Source organism: Gouania willdenowi, chromosome 6 (genome assembly GCF_900634775.1).
Source record: "Gouania willdenowi chromosome 6, fGouWil2.1, whole genome shotgun sequence".
NCBI lineage: Eukaryota > Metazoa > Chordata > Actinopteri > Blenniiformes > Gobiesocidae > Gouania > Gouania willdenowi.
Window position 1 is genome coordinate 68,376,551 of NC_041049.1, and position 21,023 is coordinate 68,397,573.

At 38.0% G+C, this 21,023-nt stretch overlaps 1 protein-coding gene across 2 annotated transcripts; it reads right to left on the reverse strand.

Moving 5' to 3' along the window:
• Nucleotides 1–3,311: 3,311 nt before the first annotated feature.
• Nucleotides 3,312–14,561, reverse strand: LOC114465570 (rhombotin-1-like). Of its 2 annotated transcripts, none has more exons than XM_028450669.1 (5): nt 14,224–14,561; nt 12,389–12,602; nt 8,627–8,752; nt 8,172–8,280; nt 3,312–3,940 (listed from the first exon to the last, which is right to left on the reverse strand). In XM_028450669.1, the coding sequence occupies exons 1-4, from the start codon at nt 14,243–14,245 to the stop codon at nt 8,175–8,177; spliced, it is 468 nt and encodes a 155-aa protein (XP_028306470.1). In that variant the 5' UTR covers nt 14,246–14,561; the 3' UTR covers nt 3,312–3,940; nt 8,172–8,174. The 2 variants fall into 2 exon arrangements, with proteins under 2 accessions (XP_028306470.1, XP_028306471.1); XM_028450670.1 differs by having other exon boundaries at nt 3,312–3,987.
• Nucleotides 14,562–21,023: the final 6,462 nt, after the last annotated feature.

Here is a 21,023-nt window from a genome sequence, read left to right on the forward strand (position 1 = left end):
AGCGGCGGAAGCACACTGCACTACGTAGTACGTAATGACGTCACTCAACCAATAGGGGGCGGCACACATCCACGAAGGCGCCCTGGTTATGTTTTACACTAAAAGAAAAGACTCGCTTCTGTAACACAATCTTAACAAGTTTCTAGTTGGTTTGTTAATGTTTGTGTGCACGGTAGTGTCATCAATGTTTGATTATACATACACTTCCATTTTTTTCTGTGAATTAATTTTTGGGCACAGATGAGATCATTCCATTTTGGTGAAGGTAGGTTCAAGATCAAGGTCACCAAAAAAATATCACAAATCGCAAAATTCCTTATCATTAGCATAGGGCAACATTTCTAAAAGTCCATATCTCCGTCAGATTTTCAGTAATTCGTTCAAAATTTTGCCGGATGATGTAAGGCTATGACGGGCAACATCTGACCAAACAGGATCCAGATACGATCCAGATAGCTGACTCAGCGATTTTTCAAATCATCATTGGAAAGGGCATTCACGATTTTCAAAAATTCCTATACAGTTTAAATAAATTTTGATTTCATTCAAATTTGGTGGATTGATGTCGTGACCTCTGTCAAAATGTGGAGTTTCGTACAGATCCGATCCAGAATGTGGATTTGGCAGCAGGTTGAAGTTTGTAGATGTCGCCAGGATATCTTCATTCCACTAAAGTCAATCACGAGATCTGGATTCTGATCCAGGTTTGAGAGTTAAAAAGAACCATGTTGAATGTCCACCATCTTTGAAAGTCATTTCTACTGTTGTTTGTGGATTAATGGCACAATGTCACATCTGGTTTGAGGAGAGTTCCGACATCAACCTACAACGAAAAGTTCAAGTGTTTGTCATGTGATCTGCAGCTTTTGACACGTGCGAAAGTGGGCGTTTGCTAAAGTCTGCGCTGAAAGAGCACTTTTATGTTTTTTTGTTTTACAACATAACTACTTAAATAGTAACTAAATCCCAAAACCACTAATCTCTGCTTGAAAACTAATGTATTTATTTATTTATATGTAGTAGTGTTTTTGGTTGGTCCTGGTTCTGGTCAGAGGTGAAAGTAATTTATTACAAGTACTTACATTATTGTAATTGAGTTGCTTTTATGGGTATTTGTACTTTTCTGAGAATATTTCTAAATCAGTAATTTTACTTGTACTTAAGTACATTTTAAAAGAAGTAAAGTCATTTGTTACATTTCTACACCAAACCATTACTAAGTAAATTATTTAAAAATTGGTACATTAAACAGTGAACACAATCAATATTTGTGCCACTTTCTTGGGTTCAGGTTGTGGGTTCTACCTATTATGTTGTTACCCACATGGCACAATTTTAGACTTCATAAATTTAGCTATACTTAAGAGTCTTATAATTATTATTTATTTTAATTGAATTTATTGCTGCAATTTTTAAAAAATGTACATTGTGACAAACCTTTTATTTTATACAGATGCCTTTGTGGAAAATAAATTAAGTTCCAATTGTGCAAGATTTTGTCTCTTTTTAAGTTATATATAAGATGTTTACTGTATGCAAGGAAACCATGGTAAGATTTACTACCAAAGATAAACGTGGGATGTGAAAGTAACTCGTAACATTTACTTTGAGTAATATTTACTTATTATTTGTACTTGAGTACAATTTCAATCAATGAACAGTACTTTTACTTGAGTAGAATATATCAGTAGTACTCTTTACATCTCTGGTTCTGGTGGCTTCTTACATCACAAACCACCACTCTTGGCTCCGCCCCTGCTATAAAAACTAGCATCTGTCAACTCTGCACTACTTTAGTGAAAGTACAGTCAAAACTTACTCTAATACAAGTAAAATGAGCTCAGTCAAAATATTACTGAAGTGAAACTAAGTACGACAGTCTCCGATTGAAACAACCAAAAATCATCCAACTTGTCTGTGTGTTTGTCGCAGCACTAAGTCTAGCATGTGACCATTTGGGGGCTTGTCCAGGATCACAGCTGCATGAACTGTTAATTGCCCAAACAGTTATTTTTTTTAAATTTAATTAAATTTTTAAATTAAAAATCTGTTGCTGTCATAATCGTAATTCAGTTTAGATAAGTGACTTTGTAATTGCCATGAAAATTCCATTAAAAAAAAAAATTGTCAATCATAATTTAACACTAAACTGGGGAACCATGTTACAGTTCTATGTACAGTTCTACACATATGTAGTTAATAATTATTAAAATATGTTTCATGTCAAGCTTTCCCACATTTTATCATTTAAAATAATATATATACTGACACAAAAAAGGCTCAGATTCCCACACCAAAAATATTAAAACCTATATTTTCATTGATTAGGAAGCCTAACAAAGTAATCAATATAGGAAAGAAATTAGATGATATATATTTGTTATTAGTGTATTTTACAGCTTATTTAGGACCTGTTATCATAAGAGATGCTAACAGAAAGCTAACACAAGAGGAAGGTTAACTTTTATTAGGTTATTTATTTCAGGCTCAGTAATTGTGATTAATTGTAATTGAACTTTATTAATTGAGAATGCAATTGTAAGTACTGTAATTGCATTTTACAGATGATTTAGGGCCCGTTATCATAATATGCTAATAGAAAGCTAACATAAGAGAAAGGTTCACTTTTATCATGTTATTTATTTCAGACTCAGTAATTGAGATTAATTGTAATTGAACTTTAGTAATTGATAATGTAATTGTAAGTAATTGTATTTTACAGATGATTTAGGCCATGTTATAAGAGATGCTAACCGAAAGCTAACACAAGAGAAAGGTTCACTTTTATCATGTTATTTATTTCAGACTCAGTAATTGAGATTAATTGTAATTGAACTTTAGTAATTGATAATGTAATTGTAAGTAATTGTATTTTACAGATGATTTAGGCCATGTTATAAGAGATGCTAACAGAAAGCTAACACAAGAGAAAGGTTAATTTTAAGTTACTTATTCCAGGCTCAGTAATTGTGATTACATTTAATTTAACTTTAGTAATTGAGAACATAATTGTAATTGACTTTGAGGATAAAATAATAATTGTAATTGGAAAAAATGCTGGTCATTGTAATCGTAATTGAAAACCCAATTGTAACTGAAAAATGTATTTGACCCCAGCCCAGCATACATGTTTCTGAATTGTGGGAGGAGTTTAAAATACATAGGAATTTTTAGGGTTGTTTTTTTTAATGTTGAGGCAGCAATGTTAACAATCAGACAAACTTAATACCTTTACTTTTATTTTGTTACTTTAATGTGGTTTAAAATATTAAAAAAACAAAAAACATCCACATTCTGCTGCATTCCACAAGGCTCGGTCTTTACAAATCTGTGAGATTGAAAAAGAAAAACTCTTCGAGAAAAGGACATTTTAATTATAAGGGATCAAACTTCCTTTACCAGGTCTCGGGCATCCGGCCAACACTGAGCTCTGCTCATCTCAGAACATGAATGGGTTCACAAAGTGAAATAAAAAATTCAATTTAATAAGTCAAGAAGTAACGGCTGACGAGCAGAGCAGAGCAAAGCGAGCTGAACGTCTTATTGGAAGCTTAAATCATGAGTTTCCTGTGTGGAGCTCACCATTAGAGCCACCGCAGTGACAGTCAAAGTCTGTCCGATTGGTTTTTGGGCTGGTGCCATGTCTTCAGCTCGTCTAGATTATCTGCAAGCAATAACTATTTCATGTTCTGTTCCCAGTCCACAGTTTGGCTGCTCCCGTCTCCATTTTCACACTGTTAATGAGACGAGGTCCATCTGATCAGGACTGTCAGTGTTTTAGCTTCACAGCTGTGCAGCTCTGTAATAAAGAGTTTCAAACATGGGCTGCTGCTTAAAGTGTCCAATCAGGGAGTTCCTTCTTCTTCATAGGTCATTCTGATGAGGCGTGCACGGCCGTGAGGTTGGAAGTTCAGCTGGCACACGACCATCTTCTCCTGATCTGCAGAAAGAGAAGCATAAGGACGTTTCTGGGTCACAGTGTGACATCTAAAATGTTGAAAAAAAAGGAGAAAGTGTGGTTACAAATGATTGTGAGATCATAAAAGCACATAAAATCTGATCTCAGCAGAAAACACTGATCTGCATATTTCATGTATTAGGCGGTAAAAAAAAAGCACATTACACAAATCCATGCATGAGTAGTTTCAATAGGCAAAGGAATTGAATTAGTTCAAGTCCAAATTTGGTCAAAAGATCAGTGATACGTTTACAGGAGGAGACATTCCAGAATGTAATAAACAGCTCATCTTTACATGACAGCACTTTTTATTTATTTTTTTTATAAATCTATGGAAATGTCCATGTTTCCATAAGCATGTCACAGAATCATAGCGTATCCATCAACACTTGCTCTATTGCAGCAAAAAAAAAAAAAAAAAAGTTTGTGAAAGCCGTATTACTCCCACATTCATTTATTTATTTTACTGTTCACATGGTCACATGGGACTATATGTGTGAAAGCACCCTTAGTGTCACTGTGATCAGTTGCTACTGTCTTGGGAGAGCATGTAGCTGTGGGGTGGGGCAGGCAGCGGTGTGTGTGTGTGTGTGTGTGTGTGGGGGCGGGTGGAGTTTTTACGACAGTGACATAACCAAAAGGGACCTTTAGGGGGAGCACTAAGCACAAGTTACTTAGTTCTGCTTTAAAACCCCTATGGCTGGGATGGGCAACTATCACAGCCAAGGCCACAAAAATGTGAATGTATTTGATCCGAGGGCCACATTATCAACATTCATGGCAGCATTTAGAGAATAATGACCAAAAAGAGCATTAACACAAGGGCAAAAAAAAGAGTTTTTTTTTGTTTGTTTTGTTTTAGGGGTTATTATGTCTGTTTTGGGTTTTTTTTTTGTATAATTTTCTGCATTTTTGTTGTCGATTTGTGCGTTTTTGAGGTCATTTTCTGCATTTTTGTTAACAGTTTGCATGGAGCTATTCTGTATCATGTTGTTGTTTTGTGTGTTGTTGCAGTCCTTTTGTTTTATGAGTCATTTTGTGTATTTTTGGTGCATTTTACTGCCATTTTGTGTGTTTTGGGAGTTATTGTGTGTATTGTGTTGGGCTTCATATTCCTTCCAACTTCTTGAATTACAATTTTTGGGGATTTGCTTTGGGGGCTGCAAAAAAATTGTCATGTGGCCCCCGAGTCTCCAGTTGCCTATGTCTGCACTATGGCTTCATTACAGTAATTTTCCACACACGAGTGATGAAAGCCTTTGAGGAAGCCACATTATTAGGGACGGCTTTAGAGAAAACACAGTGAGTGCACAGAGCAAATAAATAGTTTGAATACTTTTAGCAACTTTAAGAAAATAAAATACAATATATTTAGTCTGTCGACAAGTTTTTTTTGCCTTTATCGAAACAGACAACTTACAGAAAGATGGGTCAAGATTTGAACCTACAACCTTTGATCTATCATTAAACTGTAATAATTCAACTGTAAGTTCCGTTTGTCTTCTTTTTTTTTAAAATATATGTTAAATTTTCATTTATTCAGACAAGGTTTTTCAGGAAATTTTTGATAACATTTCCTGAAATACCTTGTCTGAATAAACAAAAACTTAACATATATCATTAAAATGCATCTTCAAAAGGCAAAACAAATTGTTTTTTCTTTACATATTAAAAGTGAATGGACATTTTCTAAATGTTGTGCCTTGTTAATATAAATCTGTTCAATATATTGCCTTGTAGTCTGAAAATGCAACACATTATTTCCAATATATTAGTTGGCTTTAATCTACTTTAATCCTATTTTTAAACAGTTAATTGTAAATATTAAAGACAATGTGCATATCTTCAGAAATCCCCTTACTATAAATGCTTATGTCGAACTACCTGGTAGCATGAAGCCAATGACAAGAAGAATAAAAGCCAAGTTATTGTAGATGAAGTGAAAAGTTTCAATAAAGAATTATATTCAAATCATTAAAGCCAATTATTACAAAGCAACTTTGGATCCATTAAGAAAATGTTTGCAATTCAGTGAAATGACAGTAATAGCACCTTAGTGAAGAAGGCCTCGCATTAGAGAATTAAAGGTCATCTCCCACTATTTAGCTGTCCAAAAAAAAGCCTGCAGCAGTCGCACACACGTACTGGCCATAGATTCTATTTTTGACCATCAGACTCCTCAACAGCCAATAAAACTGTATTTAATTCACTATGCACAATACACTTTATATTTGACTTTTCTATCTTTTCTACTTTGTGCATATATATCTTTATTTCTTTTTAAAATATTATAATTATTGTTATTATACTTTTCTCTTTTTTTGTTTGGTTTTCTGTTCTTTGTTTCAAAGCAGTTTTTGGGTTTTTGTTGTGGCATCCAGTGTGGTGAGCAATGTAGGAATGTCATTGTGCAAGGAAACATGTTTATTTACTGTGCAAATGACAATAAGCACTTTGAATCTATCAAAGAAACTTAAAGTTATTTCAATGTGAACTCTGGACGACCCAAAACCAAAAAAACTCCCACTTTTTTTTTTTTTTTAAACAGTCCATTGCGCCGTTGTGTGCTTTATGAGCTGTAGCTGTACATGAAGCAGCATAATGACACTCTATGGCCTGATTAAATGTTTGTGAACCGAGTCGGACCCTCAGACCTTCACCGTTGATGTGAGCTGTGGTTTTTAGTTGAATTTGTTTGCATTTTCCCTCCAAAAATCCATCCTTAGCACGCTTTACTAAAACAGATCTGTCAGTTTACTTAAACCTGCAGGATCACATCATGTGTTCAAATACAAATGTTTATTATTATGAGCAGAGGTGTAAAGAGCATTGATATATTCTAATCAAGTAGAAGTACTGTTAATTGATTGAAATTGTACTAAAGTACAAGTAAGTCATACATGAAAAATACTCAAGTACAAGTAAAAAGTAGCTCAATTAAATAGTACTCAAAGTACCCCACTTTGGGATCCTAGATACTAGAGCAAAGTGATAAATACTAAATGACCTCCAATTAGTAATGGGTCATCTTCATGATGCTCGACACTTATTAAAAGGTAGCGACACAGATTATTTGCTGATTAGAAATCTGATCTCAGTAAAACCTGTGAGTTATTGATTCTAGAAGCTCAACTGACTTGATTTTGTTCTTGAAAAAGTTTGACCTTTTATCCAAGAGGCTTTTTTAAAGAGTAACTAAAGCCCCAAACCACTTTTTTTCCTGCTGAATACAAATGTATTTGGGTATAAAGTAGTGCTGTTTATTGATCCTAGTTCAAATCTCAACATTTTAGTCAAAGTATTTACATTTGTCATATTCAGTTGTAAAATGTCTGAGTGACAGGTTGAAACCTGGCTATTACAGTTGATTTTTGCTATTGGCTGAGAATGAGATCATGTGATGTTTTGGGACCATCTTGCCTCACAAACAAGTACTTTTATAAAAACTACCACCTGTGGGCTCTACAATCTGTTGTGAGCAGGTTGGATTGAGAGAAGAGTGAATAGAGAGTTATGTTGAGCTAGTTAGCTTAGCATAGATTGTTCATTGGAGATTTTATAGTATAGACTGTGCGTGTCTTGACTGCTCCAAAAGCCCCGCCCATAATTATGGCCTTTTTTTAAATTTCCATCCTTGTGGCAGGTCAGGAAAAAGCAGGGGTTTAGTTACTCTTTAAGTTGTTTGACATTTTAAAAATGCGTGACTCTTGAAAGATAAATGTAGGACAAAGAACCGTTTAAAAGTCCTATAATGTAGGAGTGCAGGTTCAGACCTGGTGTCTGTCTACTTTTTCTGCAGACCAGCGTTCCTGGTACTGATCGACTGTCTCTGATTATTTGGCGCCCCGTTCAGGGTGGATTTCAAACGGCTCCAGCGTCTTGTCATTCTAGAATAGCTAAGGCGGATATTATTGATAGTTCTTTGTCCTCAGCGATCACTCAGAGGTTACTCTACAAAACATGTCAAACCTGAGTTCCTGTGAACTTCTCGTAACTAAACAGTGATTATACTTTGATTTTTGGGCTAGATGTCCCATATCTCCAACCGAATTCCAACATCCCAGGCTTTGGAGTATCATGTCTACATATGGTCATTTTTGTGGCGAACGTTGGAGAGAACGTGTTCGTCTTCCAGATATCTGAGTGCATGGTTTACGTCAAACTGTCAGAGCAGCTGTGCACGACTGTATTTCTGTGGTTTCTCGATTATTACCTCTCATTGCGGCGGCCTCTTGCCGTTGCCATTGAGATGGCCTCCTTCGTAGTCCAGCTGGCACAGGATCATATTGTTCTTCAGAAAAAACTTGTCTCCCACGCAAAATCTGTTGAAGAGAAACGAAAATATGGAATTGGGTTTTTTTTTTTTTCCTAAATCCAAGGATGAATTGTGAGGCTCCAGATGAGCTTTGGAGGCACATTTTCAGCACAGCTGCTGCTCGCTGTGGTAATCAGAAAATTAATCTTGGTTGATTGCTGCTTGATTAACTAGCCACGTCGTATAGAAAGTCTTTAACCCTGGAAGATTTGATGCTGAGCCGTGGATTTCATCATGTTTGTTTAGACAGCGCTTTGGTAATATGCTCATAATGACTGGCGAGTGCACTGGTGCACCTCCCAGATAAGTCAACTGAATTTGATCTCCCTGCCTAATTGCTCCCCTAATCTTACCTCTGGCGGCAGAGCTGACAGGCAAAGCAGTCTAAATGGTAGACATTGTCTCTGGCTCTCATCACCATTTCAAAGGCAGGGATCAGTTTACTGCAGGCTGCGCAGTTCCCGGTCACCCCAAAGAGCCTGCAAACAGAAAAAGGGCACAGAGGAGGCCAGTGAGCACGGATACATTTCAGTCAAAAAGGTAAAAAACAAAAACAAAAAAGGAGGAGGAAAGAGTTCTTCATGCTTATGTTTTCACAAGCACAGTCACATCTCCACACATTCATCTAAACCAGTGTTTCTCAAATGGGGGTACGCGATGACACCACAGGGGGTCCTTTATATAGAGAAAGTGGAAAAAATTACAAATAAAGTGATCGACCGAAAGCGATAAAAACAAAAGAAATAAATCTAAAATTTCAGGTGCCACTAAACAATTTCAATCGTTTTTCAACCTTGGGGTCGAGACCCCATGTAGGATCGCCTGGAATTTAAATGAGGTCGCCTGAAATTTTGGAAAATTTAAAATAGATTTTTTACATTTTTTAATTGTTATTCTTTTTTTAAAATCAAAAACAACACACAATATAAAATCTAGTTAAACTAAAATGTAGTAAAAGAAATAAAAAAAAAAAAAAAAAAGTATATTTGAGCTCAAACATGATCAAAAACTAATTCTAGAAGAAAAAAATTATTTGGGGTGTCCAGAAATTTTTCACACATTCTTGCACTAAATACTGTTTTTTTCCAACTTTCTTACCTTCATTTGAGAAACACTGGAATAGATCACTACTACTAAGCTCTTCACAAGTGAGCCAACTTTAAAAGAATAAAAAGTCAAAAAAGTACCGTAAGCTTACAATTTCCTTTCTGTGTTTGCTTTGTAATCGGTACAGGTAGATATTACAACTTTTCTGTGTCTTGGATATCATGCTGTAAAAAAGCATAGACAGCTCTCGCTCCCATTCTCACAACGAGAAGGCTGAAAACGTACTTTATTTTATTTCTCCATCAGTGAAAGTCAAAATATAAATGTTAAATATATCAAATGTACACCAAATTTGACTTGAGATTACTGCTGCTTTAGATCAGCCCCTGATAGAAAAGTGCCTGACGGAGATTAACCGATTTCAAAATGTCACATTCAATATAAAAATGTCACTTACTCTGAGAAGCAGGTGGTTGAGAGTCCATTTATCACACTGCTCTGAAACCAATAAATTATCTGACAACTTTTTGAACCCTGTCCTCAAACTACCTGGGAACTGGACGTGTTGTTTGAAACAGGCTGTGCCGGCCAGCTGCAGATGGCCTCACCTCGCCGTCACCTCTAACGGAGTGAACAAATAGCTTCCTAAGAGCCTGACACACATGGAGACAAGTGGCCACGGCTAATTTACATACTCCATTAGAGGCCAGATAGAAAAGGGGGACAGCGGTTTGGGAAGGAGGGCGACGGGAAAGGAAAATATCTGAGGAATGAAGCGTGTGTGTTCCACGGCCTCGCCCGACAAATGGGAAACGTCATCAAACGAGTGATCAACACTGGAACAAAAGAGAGTCCTAATTACCAGACTGTTGGGATCTAACGAGGCTGAGACCTTCACGGGCACCTGGTGGGTTTTTTCCCCCTTCTCCTCCTTAGCGAGGCTACCAAGCTCAATGCTAATTCTCTACTAATGGTCCAATTAAAAGAAATCACATGGTTTTAATCCTGCTCTTCAAAGGCTTTTGGTCTGCACCCTTGCAATGATGAGGAAAACAGGAGGCAATCTAGCCAATTTAACTGTCAAAAGGGGTTTTGGTCTCTTAAGTGCAGCGCAGCTAATGAGCGACTTAGCTCCAACCAAATCCAGCTGGATTGTACATGAGACTAACACATGAGTTCAGAAATGTTGCTGCGATATCAGGAGTTCTCCTGCTGACCTGATAGCAGACGCCGGAGGAGGCCTTTATAACTCAACAACTGTTGGAGACAGGCCTGAGGCTGTGTCTAAGTGGTGTCATCCAGATTCATGACGCTGAGACTTTTAAGGGCAAATAGCCAAGAGGGATTTTTAAACATACTTATGTGTAGCTATGTATTCCACACTGCAATGAGGCGTTTCAAATTCCCCTCATTTATCAAGACAGCAGCAATATTTGTCTTCATTTGAAAGCTCTAAAGGCTTGAAATTGCATCAGAAATGCTCAGCTTGTTCAGCTACGAAGAAAACTTTAGTTACGTGTCATGTTGACTTCACTGGAACCCGTAAAGCAGAAATTTAACCGTTCGAGACAGGAACACGAGCTGTATTTCCAGGAGTTTGGAAAATTGCCATGTGGCTATGGCGGTTAGGTAGCTTGTCATAGTGCTAACAGTTAGCCTTTCCGTTACATTACTTAAGAACTTCAGACATTTACAAAAAAATTCACGTTCACTTTTCTTGAAATCTAGCACTCTAAAACTTGATGACTTGATAAAAATGGAAACTTTGTTATTAATATATGAGGCCAGAAAATGACCAACTTCCAATAAACATTGAACAAAAGTTTGCCAATAGAGAGGGGGATACTGTCCAAGGGGATCACTTAATCTGAAGGTACAGTATGCTCGTACTACCATTAAAAATCAATGTATCACATGAAAAGGTGTCAACCTATGGAACAGTTTAAATGAAAACCTGAAAAGTGCTACTCGTCTGCATATATTTAAAATGCATTACAAGAGAAGTGTTTTGGAGAAATTTGAAAATAACCTTGGACCACAGCTCTTTTTTAACTGTAGGAAACCCTGTAATATTTGGAATTAATACAATTGCTATTTCATAAACACTAATGTGATGTATGCATCAGTGTGTCAATGTGTGTAGTTTGTGATAATTCTGTGTGATGTCAAAATGTACTAAAATGCTTTTCTCTTCTTTTCGCTTGTAATGATAAATGAATATGTTGTAGGCGCCTATAAGCTTTCTTGCTTCATCCTACTCCTGTTGAGCTTTTATAAATGATTTATCTTGTGTTTTTGTAAAAATTATGAATGTGACTTGCTCAAATGAACTAAACTTGTGTTTGCGTTTGCTGCAGATTTCAGTCGTTCAGCTTTGTTAAGCAAACACGTTTGATAAGATTCCCCTTCATGAGTAAAAGTGATGCGGCACCAAACCCTCACATCTGTTTCTGTAGTTGCTCAGAGCCGACTTCACCGCTCAGGTATTTCTCTTCCATGTCAAACTCGAGTGAGCGTTCATTAAAAAGGTTAAGTGGCCAGAGAGCGCCTGACATTCATAAAGCATGAGCTGCACTGTTCTGGCTTCACTCAGTCCCTTTTAGACATGAATTCAAAACACACAAAGGTCAGTCCGTTCTGTGGCTCAATTCAAAGAACTGGATACATTTGGTCTAATGTCAGTTCCACTCAGTTACATTTTCTTGCCAACGTACTCAAAAGTCAAAACTTGGTTGGCATTTCATTGGCAGGGACATTCAGATTAATAAAACAAACATTTTCTGACAGAAGTGTGTTGGTGGGGAGTTTAATGTAGAGCTGCAGTGCACCATGTCCGTCTAAACAAAGTTAAAACATGCTTTGGCTCAAAACGTATCCAGCTAATGAGGTATTTACACTTTTGGCCAAAATCTATGAGTATTCCCTTCTGTTTCGTAAGCAGCAGCCTTCCCATTTCATCTTTATTTATAGATGTTTTCAGTAATCAATGTATGTATTACCCATGCTCTACTTTATGAATTTAATAACATCCAGTCTAGTCCCATCAGTTGTACACGTCCAGGCCCTACCTTAGGTAGTCTTTTCGGCAGAGGATGAGATTGGCCCGGGTGTAGAGGGTGGAACCCATCCGGCCCAGGCGGCAGTCGCAGCAAGCACACTTGAGACAGTCTTCATGCCAGTATCTGTCCAACGCCTGGAGCATGAAGCGGTCTCGGATCTTCCCGTTACAACCAGCGCAGCCCCTTGGTTTCTCTCTGGACTGGAGGGACACGAGAGACACACCTGGCAGGGAGGAGTTTAAAACCATTAGACGGTTGATGGGTTGTGGTTGTTTCTGAGAATAAAGAATAGGCTACATATCCTAGTGTAAAACCTTAAAGTTTGACCAAAATCAAAAGTTTAAAATTCTACTGGAGTCAGTGTCAATGCTGCCACCTTCAAGGTATTTTCAAGGCTTTACTTGTTCCCATGTCTTGGACTGGAAAAATCCTCTCAGCAGTCTAAGAACCTATAGGCTGCTATTTACAGTTAATGAGCAAATGCAATAAATTCAGCATGTTTTGTGATTTTACTTTAAAATTCATTCTTTCCATGTGAGATTTACCGTGAAAAATGATTTTTAAGACCAGATTAGAGTCACCGACGAACTGAATTTGACACACGTCAACAAACAAACTCACATGTACACATTATGCAAGTTTATAAGTTTAAAGCATTTGGCAGAATATGCAGAAATGGCTGATGAGATTAACACAATATTCTCAATAAAATAGTTCAACATGGCATTTAAGAAGCATCTTATAGTTATTGTCAATTTATTTTTAATGATTATTTAAAAGGGACAATGCACATGAATAAACTATCCAAAATTGGCTAGTTTTCATCTGTTGTCCCTGTACAGATTTTAAAAGGCAACCTGAAATATACAAGGTATTAGAAATACAACATGACAAAAGAGAACGGTTATGACAAATAACGAAATATTACTGATAAAACAAAGCACCAATATCAGACTAAAACACAGTAAATTACAACAGGAACACAGTTCAAACTAAATAGTTAATCCCGACTTAACACAAGAAACAATGTACAAAAATCTAAATAAAATAAGTCAAGGCTTTGTTGTCATCAGTTAGTTTAATCTGAATAACTCAAGTCTACATTGAGGTATTCATTTCACATTGACAAAAGTTTTTAAATAAAAAATAAAAAAAACCCAGTGGCCCTCATGGACCATGTGAGATGTCCTCAGGTCACCATGAGTCATCATCTTTTATCGTTCATTTTCACCGAAACATTGCGACAAATGTTTATAAATGTTGCCGATCTGGTGTATGGTCAGTGGTATGTTATGATATATAGAAGATAGATTTTTAAAAACACAAGGTGGATTGTCGTTAAAACTTGAAGAAAATTAAACAATTGCATGAATTCGGAAAAATAAAGTGTTTCATGTTAAAAAAAAACTCAACATTTCCTGCCTTTAATATGTTAAGGTCAACTGTCAGTCCTCTTCAGAGGTGTCTGCAGATCGCTTTGATGTGAAAAACAAACAGTAGTTGCTGTTGAATTTTGTTCCCCAACCTTTTTAAGTTACTGCTGCTAGCCTTTTTTTATTATTATCTTAGTGAAACCGTAAAAATGTAGTATTTCAGAAGTGTTATTCTAACTGGTATACAGCCCCTCCGACTACTCAGTACCTATAAAGTAGCTCAGTTTCAGAAAGGTTGGTGACTCCTGATCCACTGTAATCCCGCTCTCTGTCGCTATATAATATTATTTATTATGCCCTCTAATAAACACCATCAAAACAATCGACCTGAAGGTGGAACTGCAGAACGGTGATATTTTATTAAATGAGTTTTAACAGTGAACCAAATACCAAAATAGTCCCCGTACTCACTTTCCTCCTTGTCCAGTACCATTATTGAGGAGAACAATCCAGACAGAGCAGAAATCCCAGTATGACCAGTGACCACAGCACCACCAGCAGCAGCACCAGCAGCGGCGGTGAAGGCGGTGAAGGTGGTGGAGAAGGTGTCGGACTGAGTCGCTCAAACTTCGGGTCCACTCGTCAGTCTCCGCGGAGGGAAGCGAACGCAAGCAGCCATGGAGAGGCTGGAGGAAGAAGAACAGCGACTATCACCTTCAAATGTCTCCAGATGTAACGTGGCGGTGGCGGTGTTTCATCTGATGTCAGTGCGTGAGTAATTCAGCGTGTGCGCACGAGCTGCCGCTGCCTTCTTTTTTCCGCACAGCGCGAGCCTCCTCCCACAGCCCCGCGTGCTAATTATATAAAGTCATTATGCTCACATCTGATAGTAGGAGCCCCGCCCTCTCCGAATCAATTATTCAATACACAGTCACACACCAGGACAGCCCGGGCCTGAGGTGTTTTAGAATGAGCTTATTCAACTCCAAGGACACCAATTATCTCCAGGGCGCCCTGTAGTCAAAGCCGTGGCTTTTCATCAGCACACATGCACAGCCTTTGGTAATAGTGTGTGTGTGTGTGCGTGTGCGTGTGCGTGTGTGTGTGTGTGTGTGTGTGTGTGTGTGTGTGCGCGTGCGTGTGTGTGTGTGTGTGTGTGTGTGTGTGCGTGTGTGTGTGTGTGTGCCTGCAGCTCTGCCTCTAGTCAGACCTCACTGACCATGGCTCAAACTACTAAGTAGTAAGTACAAGAAAGTGTCCATTTGTACGTACCTTTGCCTTACGAACAACCCCAGGGTGCTATTGGTACATTTACCGAAGTACACGTACGTAGCCTCTTAGGGTTAGGTGATAACCCCATATCGCAACAATCTTTAGGGTTTAGGGTTAGGTTTACGGTTCGGTTTAGTCTTAGTCACGTGACCTAATCTGGCCAAATAGGGGTGCTGCGTACTGATAAAATGTCGGTGTATTGATACGGCAACCGTGCGGCTAGCCACTGCCTAAATATAACGGAATGGTTATCCGTACGTAGCTGTACGGACAACCCCCAGTGCTATTCGTATGTGGCCTATGACATTACCGGAAGTCATGTGACTGTTCTGTACATTCAAATCAGAAGAAAAAATGGCTGAACAAGCGATACACTTACAAATTCATGATGGCGAGAAATTCAAATCCACTTCAGAAGGTTAGGGTTACGGTTCGTTTGTCTGTAACGTACTTTAGGGTTAGTTAGTTCGTACCGTAGTTTAGGAATCTACGCAATGAGGGGTGCTACGTATGAATATCACAACAATTCATAAATACTTAGCATGTCCGTAACGTAGTTTAGGAATCTACACATTTATAGCAAACAGAAGTACAAGTACGTAGCGTCTTAATCACATGGCCTATCACGTCACCTAACCTGGCCAATGGGGGTTGCTACGTACGTATAGAATGTCGGTATATTGATACGGGTACGTACGGATAGCCACTATCTAAATTAAATTAAATTAAATTATATTAAACTGGGCTTTAAGCCTTTATTTGTCATGTATATCTGTTGTTACACATACTGTATATATTGAAATGTGTCCTCTGCAATTGAACCCATCCCTGGGGAGCAGTAAATATAAATAGAGGATTTTCACCGACGTCATGGTTGCTCGGGCATTTTGGCGACACTCGGAGGTTAACACTGCGATGGATTAACCACAGAAAAGCTCCTCAAAATGCATTATAGATGCAAAGACATACAGGAAAGGACTTGGTCCACAGGAAAGGGCACGATATTTGGAAAAGTTACGCTTTATTGGTGGTGCAGACCCACACGATTTGGCTCCCTCATCTTGGATCAATGACCACCCGGGGAATCTTCCGTCTATTATGTTAGAGCCATTTAGAGAGAGTTGCGACAACTCTGTTCACTCCAATGGTCCTTTTTTTGTTTACAGAAATGGCGGTTCATGGAACCTCACAATAGTTCCCGGAAGTGAGCAGTTGACTATTACATCGCAATGGAGCTAGAGCGGAGTAGACACTTTGTGATGCACTTTTGAACGGTAATATGTGTAAATAATCATATTGTTTATTATTATTATTATTATTATTATTATTATTATTATTATTATTATTATTATTATTATTATTATTATTATTATCAGCATATTTAAACCCATTAACGTGTGCATTAATGCATGTTAGTGTATTATTATATTATATGTATTATCATTATATACACATACAAATGATGGTGTATTGTATATATATTGTAAATCAACGCAGTTATTGACGACAAATTATGAGAAATCCCAGTTATGTCACTTTAATCAATGGATTCGAATCTTCCAAGGAAGTATTTGGGTCTACATGAATCATGTGACAGTCAAGCATTTCGAACTTCCGTTGTCGCAACTCTCGCTCTAAATGGCTCTGTATTATGTATCCTGATATTGTCAACTACCTGGTTTTCTCTCCATACACAGCGGAAAACCTTACATTTTATAAAAGTTTAAAAGGCCTATAACCAGATGGTGTGTTGCTGGGTGAGGGAAATGCAGTATCAAGTCATCAACGACAGATGTGTTTTGAAGGCCAAAGTAAGTAATGCAATAACGCTTTTAATCAACCTAACCTTTACTGTATGATGTTATAAATACCCAAGGTGTAATGTTAGCCAAGAGTTTTTCCACTTCAAGGATTTCCAGTTTGATATGCATTAGTTCACAAACCACAGTCTACATTTCTACAGTATATACACTGTACACTATAAACTACAGAGCACTTATCACTATAAAAGTTTAAATTCACTTACCTGACAAGAAATGGGCCAAACAAATTTGGATGTTTTTCAGGTTTTTGCCTCGTAGATCCTGGTTTAACTTAGCTAGCCACAAACATCTCCTTTCCTCTGATGACTTTTGTTATAAGTTTTAGAAGTCTATAAAACTCCAACTATAAAACTGCGTGTTTTTCACGGTTTGACCTATTGGTACAGCCAAAAGCGCGGCAATAATTCACCATTTACTCTTCAAATTCGGGATTTGCTTGTGTGCATGCGCCTACCTGCTGAATATCGCCAAATGGAAAACCCTCTATACACCACTCAGATCAGGTTAATAGTTACTGTTATTCCCTTAAGGCCAGGGTTGTGAATGCGCATGCGTAGTGAGGTTGGATTTTCTTGGTTTTCTCAAACTGGGGTCCAGGGACTCCTAGTGGCCTATATATAGGCTAAAGTAATCTTAAAGCTCTTTACACTGTTAATCACATGACACTGTATGAACAGGGGTCACCAATATGGTGCCCACATAGTCACCAATTAGCTCCATCTAAAATCTGATTTACTTTCCAGGATTCAAACTCACAAAGATAAATACAGATGAGAGATGTAGCACTTAGTTAAGTTAAATACTGCTGATAAAGTTCTAGTATCAAATTAACCATCTTTAAATGGTTATTTTCACTGGAACATTGTGACCAATGTTTTTAAGTGTTGCAGATTGGGTGTATGGTCAGTGGTATGTTATATATAATATGATATATATGAGATATATTTTTAAAAATCCAATGTGGATTTTCTGTCAAACATAATGAAAAATTTAAAAAAAAGCAAAAATTAGTGGAAATAAAGTGTTTCATGTTGAGACCTCAACATTTCCCACCTTTTTAAGTTACTGCTAGCCTTCTTTTATTATCTTACCTTCTAGTTAAAGTGAAACCGTGAAAATGTAGTATTTAAGAAGTGTTTTTCTAACCGGTTTCAGAATGGTTGTTGACCTCTGGTATGGAGAATATATAGATATTACAAACTGTTGATCAACTAGACCCCATGTGTCAAACTCAACCATTTAGAGAAGCCATTTCGGCCCACAAAAGAAAGTAAAATAAAAAAGCAGAGAAAACATGAAAAACATGAGCCGCCAATGAATTCTTTGTTTGTTTTAAGTGCATTTTAAGTTTCTTTAACATTTCTTTTATTTTACTAGTGCATAACATATCTCCTTGTTATAAACTTGTAGTTTTTATAATCTTTTCATGGAAGCAATGCATGTTTTGTTAGGGGTAAGAAAAACTTTGTAAAGGGAGCATATAAAAAGACAGGGCAGTGTTACACCTAGGTGAGGGGGAAGGGAACAGGGAAGAGTGAGTCAGGGTAGAAAAAGGGAAGGGGTGGGGAAGAATCGACTGTTTTAAGGTGAGAGTGCAATGTGATGTTATAGTTGGGTGACACAACACCCAGCTTAAGTATCATCTCAATGTTTTGAATTCTGGATTGGCATCTGATATATTTGGAGGCCAAGTCAACATATGGACTTGTGGTATTCCTCAAATCATTTGGCAATTTCTCTTTCTTTCTTTTTAAAGGGAAACTTCATCACAGGGTGGACCATAATTTAGGTAACTTATGAGGCACACCCACACCTGTGTACACCCATGTAAGTGGCATCCATTAACTAAAGCAAAAAAAGACTAACAAGACCACTTTGCTCCAATTTCCATGCTCAATATTGACACCTTTAACGTAGAGTAAGGTTCACTTGCTGCATAACATAAGACTTCTAGGAAAATACAAATGTATTTTCATCTAACATCACCAAGCTTTTATGTGCACCACGGTGGGATGAGGTCCTACCCGTAGCCCTAATACACACTTAAGCCACTTACTAATTGACAGTTCTTGGCACCTTAAGTGCAGGGTAGTTATGACCCAGGGGGTCCTACATGTCCCACCGCACTCTGAAGTCACTAAATTACTGTGTACACATGAGCCGTGACGTAAGAAACAGCAGTGGGAGAAATCAACACTTAAAGCGTCAAATGCTTAAAGAAGATTAATTCCATCATGACGAACAAACAATGAATAAATAATAGAATGAATGGGTGCGCTTCAGTCTACTTTGAACATGGTGGTTAGAGGATGACTGTATTTGTTGCTTGGGTCAATACTTTTTGTAACTAGTCTAATGTTGTGGATCACAGAAGCCATGCTGGACCCTCAGGTAGAATATGGATGAGTGCCTGGATCACATTGTCTACCCAATGGTAAAGCTTTATGTCTGAAGCCTATATTTTCAGTTTGTACAGTCATGGATTAATAAAGTGTGGATTCTGGATTGAATCTGGCTACCTGTTTATCTCTTCATCCAATCGGACATCAGCTCTGTAAACCCCACCCCCTCAAAGCCCTGGACTGTTGGACAAGTACTACCCCTTGAGTATGAGCTCTCCACGCCTTCATTTAACGACCCGGGATGAGATTTAGTTGCGTTCTTCTACCGGTCAAAACACTTAAAGTTAAAATATAGTATAACTCTAACCCTAACCTGTACATGTACATCACGTTCTGTGATGTGTATTTACATAAAAGGTTTTTCCATAGCGCTTTTGCGATACATTTCAATATTGAAACGTCTGAAATTCCTTCTCATGAAAGCGTAAAAACCTTTTAGCAATATTTGAGTGTTTTTTTTTTTCTAAATGCAGGTGTTTCCATTACCAGTTTTTATTGTGCTATTTAGATTTTACACATTTCCAAGGGTAATGGAAACACAGCTAGTGATGACAGATAAGCACCATACATTTACCTACGTGATGACATCACAGTTTATGCACTGGAGGTGTTTGTAAAATGAGTTTCCCTCTCCATCCCAGAATAGTGTGAACACTGTGTGGCCATACTTCTCGTCAGATTTCGGAAGCTAAGCAAGGCTGGGCCTGGTTAGTAGTTGGATGGGAGACCACTGAGAAGTCCAGGTGCCATAGTGAGGTGGCAGTATCTCTCGCAGTATCTGTTATTGTGTCCTTGGGCAAGACACTTCCCCCACATTACCTCGTATGAATGTGGTGTGTTGGTGGTGGTCGGAGGGGCCGATGGTGGCATCCTCGAATCCTGTGGCATCCCCAGTTAGACTGACCCGGGTGGTCTGAGGCCTGGGCATTTCTAGCCATAGACTATGCATTTGCGTTGGAACCTATGAGCCACTAGGGGGCCCTCAAGCTGAATCCTCCTCCTCATCTGAGAAGAATGAAATAAACTCCTAGTATAAGCGGTGGCTTGTGTTTTTAAGCCATAATGAAGTTAAAATCATGGTAGGCCAAAGCTTCACAGGATATGATGTCAGCCGACAGGTATTATGGAAACTGGTGCAGTGCCCGTAGGAAGAATGTATTGCTATAGAAAAGTGGGAGGTTAAGTAGCTTTTTCATGGATGGCCAAATGAGGTTGTGTTTGAAGGTAGGACGTCAGGGACATTTAAGTTTGTTGTGAAATGTATAGAGTGATAACTGTTGCGCTTTCATATATTTAAACGTTTAAATTGGGAAAAAGCAACTCACCAGCAATTACATAGATTAGTAATGTAGGTATTTAAACCCCAAACAGCCTCTTGAACTGAGCCCCAACAAAGTGAGAAACAGCTGGTCTGAGGCATCACAGGTAGAGCTGAGGGTCTGTTTAATGGGAAAGCACCAAGGACCAGGATGGATGAGAACAGCCTTGACACCCACTGATCAGTCTCACATCGACTCATCTCTGCCTTCATGAGCATTTAGAAGGAAAACTACCACAGAGGATTGCATGGGTCAATTGTTAAAGTTAAAAATGAAAACCAAAGATGTATTGTAAGTCCTTGTAAATGCACTATTGCAATGTTCGTGTGATTCTCATTGGTGTTTTCAAGGCCAACACACTCCCCCAGTCCATAAACAACACCACAGCCTTCCACACAGACCATCCGGCCCTAAATCCTCCTCATTAGATGTTGTGGCATAAACAACTGTTCTAA